General features: G+C 35.0%; 1 protein-coding gene across 1 annotated transcript in view; it reads left to right on the forward strand.

The window, feature by feature from the left end:
- Positions 1-13,588, forward strand: part of LOC109069815 (cytosolic carboxypeptidase 4-like) — a 151,104-nt gene that overhangs the window by 73,519 nt on the left and 63,997 nt on the right. Inside the window, 2 exon segments of the mRNA XM_042752827.1 lie at positions 1,005-1,147; positions 1,149-1,186. Coding sequence (XP_042608761.1) covers positions 1,005-1,147; positions 1,149-1,186 — 181 coding nt within the window.

A 13,588-nucleotide genomic window follows, 5' to 3' on the forward strand; every position in this document is an offset into this window, starting at 1 on the left:
TGATTAACTTTTATTAGTTTGTGTGTGTGTGTGTGTGTGTGTGTGTGTGTGTGTGTGTGTGTGTGTGTGTAATCCGTAAGTCACATGTACAAAAAATATTTAAAATTAATTTGAGTACTTTATTTATTTATTTTTTAATTGGGGCTTAAAGTAAAAAGAAAAAAGTCTGTGTATTAATTCATTTTATTGCATGTTAAATTATATGACTTTGTGTGAACTTTATGATGCAAAAAAAAAAAATAATAATAACAAGCAACTTTAAAAAATCTTTCTTCTCTTACAAATGTTATAATAGTTTTTCTATAAGGTATTAAACTTACATAAATGCAGAGATCTTATTTTAAAAGAATTTTCTTTTTATCATCTTGACCATTCTTATTTCTCATTGACCCTTAAGCTGAATGCAAAATCGTAGGTCACATGCTATTCATGACAAACACATGCCATTCATTATTATGGCAAGAGGCTGCAATAATGGCATTATCTGACAAACACATGCCATTAAAACAAAAAAAAAAAAAAAAAAAAATCACTCCCACCTAATTGCATGGACATGGACATATTCATATTCAGTTAAATACAGAAAATGAAACGGTGCCGGTGAAAGAGTGCATAAACAGAGGCCATGCAAAAACTCATTATGAAATCATCAATACCAGAATCACACAAATTAGTCGCCCCTTCTGCTGTCTTTTGTGGGGTGGCAGCCAGGGCCATAATAGTCAAGCTAAATTAAATTTTAATGTGTTTTTTGATAAGCTCTGTCCATCTCTTTTGGCTTTGTAAACTTGCTCAGCAAGGTGATGTAATTTCCCCGTCAAGATGAAACGAGTCAAGGGATGTCGACTGAAAATCTGATGCGGCGTAATTGCCGTGTAATGTTGTGACAGCAAAGCATCAATCTGATTTGGTAGCTTTCTCCTGTTTAAAACATGAGCAATCCACAATACAAACTACTCATGCTATGGGTTTGCTTTTTTCTCATATTCATGTTTTTTTTTTAGGTAACCGGCCATGTGTGGTGCTGACAGCAAGGGTTCATCCAGGAGAGAGCAATGCCAGCTGGGTACTGAAGGGCACGCTGGAGTTCCTGTGCAGCAGTGATCCTGTAGCCGAGAGCTTGAGAGAGGCCTACATCTTCAAAATTCATCATCTTGATAATCACTGACGGGGTCATTAATGGCAAGTATGTACACATACATGCACAGTGTGCAAATGACTTAATTTATTACTTTCAAAATGTAATATACAGGTCCTTCTCAAAAAATTAGCATATTGTGATAAAAGTTCATTATTTTCCATAATGTAATGATAAAAATTAAACTTTCCTATATTTTTAGATTCATTGCACACCAACTGAAATATTTCAGGTCTTTTATTGTTTTAATACTGATGATTTTGGGCATACAGCTCATGAAAACCCAAAAGTCCTGTCTCAAAAAATTAGCATATTTCATCCGACCAATAAAAGAAAAGTGTTTTTAATACAAAAAAAGTCACCTTCAAATAATTATGTTCACGTTATGCACTCAATACTTGGTCTGGAATCCTTTTGCAGAAATGACTGCTTCACATGCGGCGTGGCATGGAGGCAATCAGCCTGTGGCACTGCTGAGGTGTTATGGAGGACCCAGGATGCTTCGATAGCGGCCTTAAGCTCATCCAGAGTGTTGGTCTTGCATCTCTCAACTTTCTCTTCACAATATCCCACAGATTCTCTATGGGGTTCAGGTCAGGGAGAGTTGGCAGGCCAATTGAGCACAGTAATACCATGGGTCAGTAAACCATTTACCAGTGGTTTTTGGCACTGTGAGCAGGTGCCAGGTCGTGCTGAAAAACGAAATCTTCATCTCCATAAAGCTTTTTCAGCAGAAGATGGAAGCATGAAGTGCTCCAAAATCTCCTGATAGCTAGCTGCATTGACCCTGCCCTTGATAAAACACAGTGGGGACCAACACCAGCAGCTGACATGGCACCCCAGACCATCACTGACTGTGGGTACTTGACACTGGACTTCAGGCATTTTGGCATTTCCTTCTCCCCATCTTCCTCCAGACTCTGGCACCTTGATTTCCGAATGACATGCTAAATTTGCTTTTCATCCGAAAAAAGTACTATTTGGACCACTGAGGAACAGTCCAGTGCTGCTTCTCTGTAGCCCAGGGTCAGGCGCTTCTGCCGCTGTTTCTGGTTCAAAAAGCACAACGCCTGTGCACGGTGGCTCTGGGATGTTCTAATCCAGACTCAGTCCACTGCGCTTCCGCAGGTCACCTCTTCTCGTCCTTGTGCCAGCGTTTTTTGCCCACACGTTTTTCCTTCCCACAGACTTCCCACTGAGGTGCCTTGATACAGCATTCTGGGAACAGCCTATTCTCTTTCAGAATTTCTTTCTGTGTCTTACCCTCTCGCTTGAGGGTGTCAATGGATGGCCTTCTGGACAGCAGTCAGGTCGGCAGTCGTACCCATGATTGCGGTTTTGAGTAATGAACCAGGCTGGGAGTTTTTAAAAGCCTCAGGAATCTTTTGCAGGTGTTTAGAGTTAATTAGTTGATTCAGATGATTAGGTAAATAGCTCGTTTAGAGAACCTTTTCATGATATGCTAATTTTTTGAGATAGGAATTATTCATGAGCTGTATGCCAAAAGCATCAGTATTAAAACAATAAAAGACCTGAAATATTTCAGTTGGTGTGCAATGAATCTAAAATATATGAAAGTTTAATTTTTATCATTACATTATGGAAAATAAGGAACTTTTATCACAATATGCTAATTTTTTGAGAAGGACCTGTACATGTATAAATATAACAATTTAAGACAAGAAATTTGTGTTTTCAGTTTTGTTGCGCAGTTTTTGAATATGTGCTGTAATACAGGCACCTTTGCTCATTCTCTGCTATTTGATCTTAGTAAGTGTTGTTTGATGAGGAGAATTTGTGATTTTTACGTGTTTATGTGAATGTGGTGTTGTAAATTTGATTTACTTCAATGGTAGAAACATCCAGTTTTATGGAATTATGTACAGAACAGGGGGGCATGATTAATTTGTTTCAAGTTTCAAATTTCAGGTTTATTTTCAGAAATATATATAGTTGTCTATCTATCTAGCTGTCTGTCTGTCCGTCCGTCTATAATTTATGATGGCTTGGTCAACACAAAATTTATGCTTAATGGTTGACTGATTTATATAAAAGCATATTTATGGAAATGATAAATATATGTAATTAAAATGTACAAAGAAATTATATTTAAATATGTAATTATTTTTTATTAATTACTTTTTTATGATTTGTTATGTTTTATTATAAACATAATATATTCAAATAATTGTATTTATTTTATTATTAATATTTATTATCTTTAGAGAATATAATAAATATTATTTATATCTTATTTTTATTATACATATATATATATATATATATATATATATATATACTATATATATAGTATATATATATATATATTAAATATACAATATATTATATTGTATTTAGATAGATTGTGTTTTTCTCAGTGACACCTTTTTCTTAGTGAGAGATCATACCATATTGTTTTAAACTAAAATCTTTCTGTCATAGCCTGCAGGTTATGTATGACCTCTCGGTGTAATATCAGTGTAGCAGATCCCTGCGTTTGGCACTAGAATATTCATGATTGCCTTGGGCATCTGTAAGCAGGCTATTTCTTCCTGTCTGAAAGTTCAGTCACCATCTTGTCCAACACATTTAGGCAGTCACCTTTTTGCCCTTGGAATTGAGTGCTGAAATGAAAAAGACAAATGCCAGCGTGTTTTAACCCACCGGATATCGCCATATCTCCCCTGCTGTTCCCAGCTAGATAGTATTTACATGTGTAAAACCAATACAGAAGTCAACTCTATGGCCATCCCTATTTAAGAGCTCTCCTCCATGGCTTATCAACACTCTATTCACAGTCAGGGGATGATCGATTCTCCTCGCGGCTTCCTCACAACCGAGGATGACCTGATTTCCTCGCCGAGAGACCGGGGTCTCCTCCGTTGCGTGGCCTCCTCCTTATCTCCAGTCATGTGTACAGGAGCTTCTGTATGTGGTGCTATTGATCAGGCATGCTAACTGTATTAGAGAGGATGCTCAGAGAATGGAGGTGTAGATCAGTGGGCAGCCAGTTAAAGGAGACTCGTTCTTTTCATCTGAACCAGGGTTTATTCCTCCAGTGACCTCATAACAAGTGTGGATGACAAAGACATGATCTCCTGAAGTTATAGGCTCCAAGTCTGGAACTGTGCAAGAGCCAGATTGGTTTTTGTGAACTTTGTTATTTATAGACAAGAGAGTTGGGGGAGTCTCAACCTGTGTACTTGTAATCACAGGTTCAAGCTCTTAAAAGGATAGTTCAATAAAATATATATAAAAAATCCTCACTCTTGTGCTTTAATACAGGCACTCTTGGTCATTCTGTGTTGCTTGATATTGGTAAATGTTGTTAAATGAGGAACATTGTTTGAGTACTTTTTTTTTTTAAAATAAAGATTATACTTTAAGTTCTTTTTTATAGTATTTATGTGGAGATCAGGGCTCATAATTAATTTGCTTGTTTATTTATTTAATTTGTTAATTTAATTTAATTTAATTAATTTAATTTAATTTAATTTGCTTTATTTTATTTTATTTAATTTTATTTAATTTTATTTAATTTTATTTTTATTTAATTTTATTTAATTTTATTTAATTTTATTGTTAGCAGTGTTGGATCTGTTTGTTTGTGACCTTGTTACTATACTGAAAAATGTTACAATTTTTTTTTTTTATTTTTTTTTATATTTTTGTTTTTAAATTTTTTAATTATAAGTATCTTGGTAGTTTGTGCTGTTTGGATTTTGCTTAGTTTGTAATTGTTGTATGTTATTTATTTTATAAAATACTTTTTAAATTTATGAAATAAAAATATACACATTTTAGGTAATATAATTAGACTACTTTTTAATACTTTTAGATGACTTTTTGCCCCAACTTTTCTATCACATTGATTTACAATATGATAATAATATTCGAATAGAAATATATTCCGTTTGTTTGTTATTAAACAACATGCAAGATTATGTGACAAAAAATTACATTAAACATTACTTTATGTTAAGGTTTCCCAAACTTGGGGTTTGTAAAGGAATACAAAGTAATTATATTAGGTGAAAGAAGTTTAACTTAATCTAATTACAAGTACTTAGTTTTTTGGAATCTGATTATGTAACCCAGATTACATGTAATCAGTTACTACCCAGCTCTGTTCCTAATCAACTTTTTTTCATAATGAACTGCATTTTTTTATTAAAGCAAACTTCCACTTTTTAATCACAATAATAAAATTAATTAAAAAAAAAGGGAAAAAAGAGCATTTTGATTCAGTATTAGATTTAGATATCAGATAAAGATTCAGATATCCTGGTTCTGATCCAGAGTTTGTTTTCTTCCGTAATTCTGATTCTGTTTTTGGTGTAATATTTGGTGGCCTATGTTAATTTATTATTTGTTTATAAAGTGTGCATGTGGTATACATGTGATGTTTTGTGAATGGTTTGTATAAACATTTTGTGTTATTTTATAGACTAGAACATAGGAAGTGGGGTTGAGACGCAAACCTAAATAATTGTAATCACAGTACAGTATATACACTCACCCTTGTGACTTTCTTTTGTGAAAAAAAAAAAAAAACATAAAAAAAAAAACCAGTAGGGCCCAATTTGTTCACTTTCACTGAATAGACAACAACAGTAGATACATTCTTCAAACTATCTTCCTTTTTGTTTCACATACGAAATACAGGTCTGTCCTACAGGTTTGGAATGACATTAGGGTGAGTAAATCAATTTTCATTTTGGGGTGAGCTATCCCTTTAAATGTCACAACAACACATGCACCAATGCAATCCTGCACTCTTATTGAACCCATTCAGTGTTTGTTTTCCTATGAGCCCTCGCAAATTACCGTGACAAATTTAGATTTCACTTCAACAAAGCACAGATTCAGATTTAGGGTATTACTTCCTGTGTGGGTGGGGGGCTTTATTAACAGTTTCAGGGCAGCTTGTGTCTTGGTGACAGGTCTGAGGTACGTGGGAGAGCATTTGATGCCTTTAGCACTGCATCCTCAATAACACGCTGTTGACATTGAAAGTGATGTAGGTGCAGTTGGAAAGCAACATTGATGTATGCATTGTGTATTTAGATAAATAACCTTGTAGTTTTATTCAATTTCTTACTGTTAATGTGTGTTCAAAAGCTGAAAGTTTAGTAAACGAATTCACAAATGCACCTTCGTACAGTCCACCACACGCTTAGAAAGCGGCAGAGCTCACCTTTAAGATTGGATGTCTTCTAAATATGGGTACTTTCGTCAGTTTCATTTATATGGTAATGCAGTATTGCATAGATATAAATACAGCGGTGTTGCAAGCCCTTTGAAATGGAAATGACAATGTGTGAAAAGGTCACATTTGCTTCCATCAAATTCATCACAGACTTTAGAAATTTCGAAGGGATATGTACATAATGTAGGTCAAGGGGTCTGATGTTTTGTGAAACCCTATGTCCATTATAAATCATATTTTAACACGGAGGAAAAAGTGTTTATGAAGCTGTGAAAGCAGAGTTCATTGCAAAATGCTATTAGCACAAGTCATTTTACAGTACTGTTAGACGATATAATACGATTATGATTACTTCAGACTCATATTTGTGGCTTACTGGCCATAAAATTAAATAATAATAAGTTATGACTTATGTAGAATACTTATGATTTTTATTTATTTATTTATTTTAATCAAATTAGCATTATATACAGGCTATTATTTACTTAAGAAACACAAAAAGCAGCTACTTTTTGTAACTTATTTTTCAATATATTCATTTTAAACCTCTCAAATGTGTACGGGAGCCATTGAGAAGTATGCAGATGTACACTTGTTTTGAGTTTACTAATAAAAGGTGTGAAGTTTCACTCTCTCTGAACTGTTTACGTAGCATGTAGCGTTAGCATTCAGCGATTTGTGTGATTCTCTTGTTGAAATTGGAAAAAGACAATCCGTTTAGCAATCTTTTGTTGACTGCAACTACTGGGAGATGTAAATATTATAAAATTATTCAAATTTCTAATAAATGGTTTCTGTTTTAATGTATTTTAACATGTAATTTATTCTTGAGATGGCAGATCTAAATTTCTAGCAGCCATTACATAAGTGTCACAATGCAGCTATTGTTTGTGGCTAGTTTTACAATGCATTTATTTTAAACGTCTCAGATGTATACAGGAACCCCTCAGAAGCTCACAGATGTCTACAATTTTTTTTTTTTTTTTTTTTTTTTTTTTGAGTTTGCTGATAAAAGATGTGAAGTTAAGCTCTTGGTGCTGTTTATGTAGCATGAAGCATGTAGCATTAGCACTCACAAAGATCTGTGAGATTCTCTTGTTGAAATTGGAAAAAGACAATCCGTTCAGCAATCTTTTGTTGACTGCAGGGACCGGGAGACGTAAACGGATGTGACTTGTGACAAACAGCAGTTTGGCGTCTGGTGTTATCTTGGCGAGCGACACGTTGGGGGGGTGAGATTACAGAGCTCACTTCCTGCTCTGGTTTAGCATGGGATAAAACAAGAGGTGTGAACAGACTCAGGCATTCTGAGGTTATGTTTTCATCTCTGGGTGTATTCATCACGAGGCTGTTGTCAAAAGCGTCTCTCGGTAATGTCAAATAGAATTGGGTTTCCGACATTGTGAACCTCCATACGAATTGCACATCAGCTGTACATAGCCTGCGGCGTCGTGTCCCAGTGTTCCTGATCAGCTTCCCTGCTCATACTGCTTGCACTAAAAGCTGGAGTGGTAAACATGAAGCATTGAAAAATTCAGTGGCCCACGGGTATCAGTCTGGACTTAAAGGGATATTTAACCCAAAATAAAAATTCTGTCATTAATTAATTACTCACCCTCATGTTGTTCCAAACCCGTAAGACCTTTGTTCATCTTCAGAATACAAATTAAGATATATTTGATGAAATCTGAGAGAAAAGTATTCTTTTAGCTTCATAAAATTACAGTTGAACCACTGATGTCACATGGACTATTTTAATGATGTCCTTACTTCCTTTCTGGGCCTTGAATGTGTCAGCTGCGCTGCTGTCTATGCAGATTTAGAAAACTCTTGGATTTCATCAAAAATATCTTAATTTGTGTTCCAAAGATGAACAAAGTTCTTACAGGTTTGGAATGACATAAGGGTGAGTAATTAATGTAGTGAATTATCCCTTTAAATGTAATTTCAGTTAATCAAAATAAAAGTTTTGTGGTTATTAGTCCATGTGTGTTAGATTTTAGGGTCTCTTTGTGTGACACTTTTAACAGATATACAGTATCGTTCAAAACTTTGGGGTCAGTAATATATATTTTAAAATGTTTTTGAAAGAAGATTATTATGCTTAACAATTCTGCTTTTATTTGTTAAAAAAATACAGTTACACAAATATTGTGAAATGCGATTGCAATTTCAAATAACTGTTTTCTGTTATAAATGTAATTCAAGTTTGCTGAATAAAAGTATAAAAGTAATAAAACTCTTTAAAGCAGTACTTTGAAGCTGAAATGTTGATTTTGGAATGAGAAATTTAAGTATAGAACTAATCTACATATTAATTTTTAAATATTGGTTTTTTACTATTGTTTTAGACATTCGAACGAGTTCACCACCGTCAACAATTTAAAGTTTCTCGTAATAATAATAAAAAAGTGTCTAATCCATTCACATTTAAAAACTCTTAAAGCAGGATACAGGACACTTATAAAGAGTGTAAGGTCTAGAAATGCGTTTTTTAGAAGTGTAGTGTTTTTAGAACATTGTGTTGTGTAATAATAATAATAAAATAAGCCATAAAAAGCCTAGCTTGTGTTTACTTAAAAAAAAAAAAATAAAAATAAAAAACACTGGAAAGGCAATGTGATATGCAAATTGGAATGCAAAAATAGACTTGGATAACTTGTGACCCACTACTCAACTGACTATTCGATTGTCTAAATATGTCCATTTGTACATCCTAGAGACCACAAATGCCAGAATCGAACCTTCAAACCTGAAATTGTCCTTTGCTAGATCACAAGGCAAACATTTTATTTCTATCTTAATTTCCCCCAGCCAAGCATTTTGCATTCATCGGTGAGGACAGCTGTATCTGATTCACTGATTATTGGACATATTTGACAACTATTCCACACCTGTTTCCCAGGCCAGTGTCAGCTTGGCACATTGCAACCATTTAGGGCAATTCGCAAGAATCAATGGCCCGACGTCTGGCATGGATCAGGCTGCGCTCAGCACAGTTGAGAGGGCATCTGACAGTGCTTTCTCTTACCATGGCGAGGTCTCTCATAAGCCGCCAATGCTTGTGTGGGCTCACAACCCAGGTAAGAACGCGATGGGCTTGTTTGCTTGAATAAAGACTCTGTAAAATGGACCAACAAACAATCAGTAAATCATGCTTTGTTAGTTCAGATGCAAGGTGGAGTTTAATTATGTCTGAAATTGAATTTGTTTGACCACTGTGACTAGTGGAAACTTGAAGACTGTGATGTATAATTTTAGTTTGGAGAGTCGAGGGAACTTTAAAGGCTTTTTACTGGCCTTTCAGGAGGGTTTTAGAGGAAATGGTCTCTTTTGTGCGTGTGAGCTGGGATGCCAGCACTTTTGAGTGTCGTGTGTTCACCCCATGGCATGTTCCAGAAAATTGGCTTTGAGAAGATGACACGACTCTCTGAGCTTGTGCAGTGTTTGTTTACGAAATGAGCTCGGTGAGTCGATTCTAGATCGTGATTGGTTGATCTGACATCTCTTATTGTGTATAGAACTCATCAGCATAGGAGGACTCAATTGGGACCATTTTTCTCATCCTAATGATTACAGATAGACACAAATTGATAGTATGGTTCTTAAAAACAGAGCTTTGTGTTTCAGATGCTCAGTTTTGCAACTTGGAATGCGCATTCAGAATGTTTTGTCTACTTGTTGAGTATAAAGTCAACCATCTAATCAAGAACTGAAGTGGGAAATAGATGTTTTTTTTTTTTTGTTTACTTACCTGCATTATACAGTACAACAGTTAGATCTGGTCATCATTTGATAGACAAAGTGATATATTGTGTAAAATTAGAGTTTAGGATAACAGTGTGATGATACCTTGTTTGTTTCACTCTGCTTGTCTTTTTCTATTGTTTCAGACCAGTCTGAATTATTTTATACTTGTGTGTATATTTTAATTTATTTTAAAATAAAAAAACTTTATTATTTTACTTTACTCTTTATTTATTTCTTGCTTTTTATTTTTGACTTAATTTTAGTTTATTTAAATAGAAAATGTGAAAATATTTAAAATATATATTTGTATTTAATATGTATTTTTTTTTATTTTTATAGTATATGTGAAACTTTTATATTTTTTTCCTTATTATATTATTATTATTATTACTATTATTATTGTTTTGTAAGTTTATTTTTGTTATTATATATATATATATATATATATATGTATATATATAATATATATATATATATATATTATATATATATATATATATATAATATATTATACATATATATATATACACACACACACACACACACCACACACACACACACACACACAATATAAAATAATTGTATTTTTTTAATTTTCTTTTTACTTAATTTTATTATAAAAAGAAAGTTTTATATATTTTTACTATTAAAAACTATTTTCTATTTTTATATTTTATTACTATTTAACATTTTATTTTTTTTACATTTTTATACTTTAATTTATTTTACTTTTTAACTTATTTATTTATTTATTTATTTATTTTTTATGTTTAAAAATGTAAAAAGAATCTATATATTATCATTAATTTCTCAGTGATCTCAATGAAAAGTTAGTATTGTCCTTTGAAAACATTTATTGGGACTCAAATGCTGGAAATGTTACATGCAACTCATAAATGCTATAGTGCATAAGTGGCCATAATAATACAAATGTCTTTGAGAAAAAAACGTTTTTTTTGTTGTTTTTTTTGTGGTAGATCAGAATTCGCAAGACAATTGGCCTTGATGTTTATAACTAGTAATTGCATGCGGCTCCATAACAAAGTGCCACCAAAACCTCATGTTCTGTTCAGTCTGAAGTAACTTGCTATCCATTATACAAGTTTTTCTTGTCTTGCCCATGCCCAAATGTATTCGGTGACCATGATGAGGTGAGCCAGTTTCAGCTGTGCCCAGCGCCACACCGAGCACTAATTCACTTCTGCAACTTTCTGCCTGTTGCTGACACTCAGGAACTCTCCGGTGACAGCTTTCAGGTAATGAAATAACCCAGCTGGGATATTCTTTACCCCTGTCAGGGACACAGAGTACAATACTGTCACGTCAATGGAAATGATTCAGCTCCGTAAAGCGAGAGAAACGCTGAAATATTTGGCCCCAGCAGGGTACGCTTTCTCTGGCTGTTGAAGTCTTGGGGCGTGAAGTACCCTTGGCCCTCCGCAGACAGGAAATTTGAGATAGCCTGACCCTGTTCAGCTGCTGGTGCTGACGCAGATTCTGGCTTTGGTTTTATTGTTATTTTATTGGTTGACTGAGATGGACATGTGATGTGGTGGAGGAAGTGGGATGTCTTTTATTGTAAGTTTCTCATTCTGAGGAGAAACTGGCCTTGCATTTGCTCTACTTTACTCGCTATTTCCCTCTATTAATTAAAGGTGACATATCATGAAAATCTTGACTTTTCCAGGTTTAAAGTGCTATAATCGGGTCCCCGGTGCATCTACCAACCAAGGAAATGTGAAAAAGATTAACCCAGTAACTTTGTTTTGGTAAGCCTTTTTCTGCAAGCCTCTGAGAAAACTAGCGCGTAGGATTTCGCTCCCCTAGTAACGTTGCAAAGGGATCTCATTATAATATTACCACCCCTTATTCTGTAAGTTTCCACCCATGGCGCCGCCATGGGGAAAGTTTGAGCAAAACATGCTAACTGTTCTGTCTTTATCTGCACAGACGAGCTCAGAACACTGTTTAGAGTCCCAGCCTCAGAGAAGATAAGAGAGCAGTGGAATTATTGATTTATTTACTGTATATTGCTATAGCCACACAGATCTAAAATAAACATATGATTTATTTCCCAGCTGTTTGCCTTCATACAGACACAATTGACCGTTTTTGTAACTCTTGTGTTTTTAATGTAAACTTGTGTGTGAATGAGAACTTAGTTTAGTACTCACAAGCTGTGACAGCCGTTTTCTGTACGTGTGCACTCAGAAAAGCGTATATCAGAAGTTTAGACTAATATGATTTAGAACGCATGATTGCAGCACGATAAACATGATAATCAGAACCAAAACAGATGTTTTTTAGCAGGTACGAGCTGTAATGGCAAAGCTCTATTCAGGAAAAGGGGACGGGTTTGGCTGCAAAGATTGCATTTAAAGAGACAGGCACAAAAAAGTGTGTTTCTGCTTCCACTCAAAATAGGCATTTTCAAAATAATATAATAAATGATCTGTGGGGAATTTTGAGCTGAAACTTCACAGGCATATTGGCATAATATGTCTCCTTTAATATCTACCTAGCTAGACTACAGATGTTAAGGTCGTATGATAGAAAATTCATAGCATTTACCCTCTCCGCAGAGTTTCCCGCTGGCCTTCAACCCTAACACCAAAACAAAAACCAACCGAAGTAATCCCTTCCTAACAAGGATTTGTTTCCCAGCTGCCCCTCTGGAAACCTGGATACAGTTTTTGTTTAAACAATCACTGTAATCTCCAGCGCACACCCCATCTGTCCTATCGGCCTGTTTTCCAAAGCCTGCACCCACTCATTTCCGGCCTTGTTGTTTGTTTTTTCCTTTCATTCGTATGTTTTTCCCTAGACGGGATGAAAAACAAGAGAACGGTCGAAAACATCTCACAATGAGACGGTTTGTGCAACGCTATTTCTCGCCGGGAGTGCTGTGATCGTTTTATGGTACATAACGCTTCATGAAAAGGCACCAAAGCATGGATTGATTCATACCGTGTCGCACATGAGGCGAACACAGATTGGGGTCGACTTCCTGTCTGCGATCCCAACCCTGATGATGGTTGGAAGTGGGCTGAGCTGTATTAAAATGTTTTGATGCATGGGGGCGGTCCAGCATGCGACAGTGACGTATTGTAGAAGCCCCCGTGGGCTGGAGGCAGACAGGTAGAAGACAAATGGTTATCGGCCCGTGCTGTTCATCATTCCGTTGGGCTAACAGTGACCACAGCCAAGCCCCCACCATCTTCAACTCCTCCTCTTCCTCTTCTTCCTCTGAGGTGCTTGGTTTTGGTGCAGATGATGGCCACACAGTGTTAATTTGTAAGTTTGTTTTTAGTTGTCAGTCTTTGTCTTGGCAAAAATATTCTTTAAATCTAAACAATATTTTGTCAAGTCAAACATTACATTAATTTTAAGCACCCTAAAATGGTTACAGTGACTGGTTAGTTGACAGTGGAAAAGGGTAATGGAAATCTTTTTTAACTTAGTTTGAGAAATTTTGACATTTAAAATAGTCT

The sequence above is a fragment of the Cyprinus carpio genome, chromosome B25 (genome assembly GCF_018340385.1).
Source record: "Cyprinus carpio isolate SPL01 chromosome B25, ASM1834038v1, whole genome shotgun sequence".
Lineage (NCBI taxonomy): Eukaryota > Metazoa > Chordata > Actinopteri > Cypriniformes > Cyprinidae > Cyprinus > Cyprinus carpio.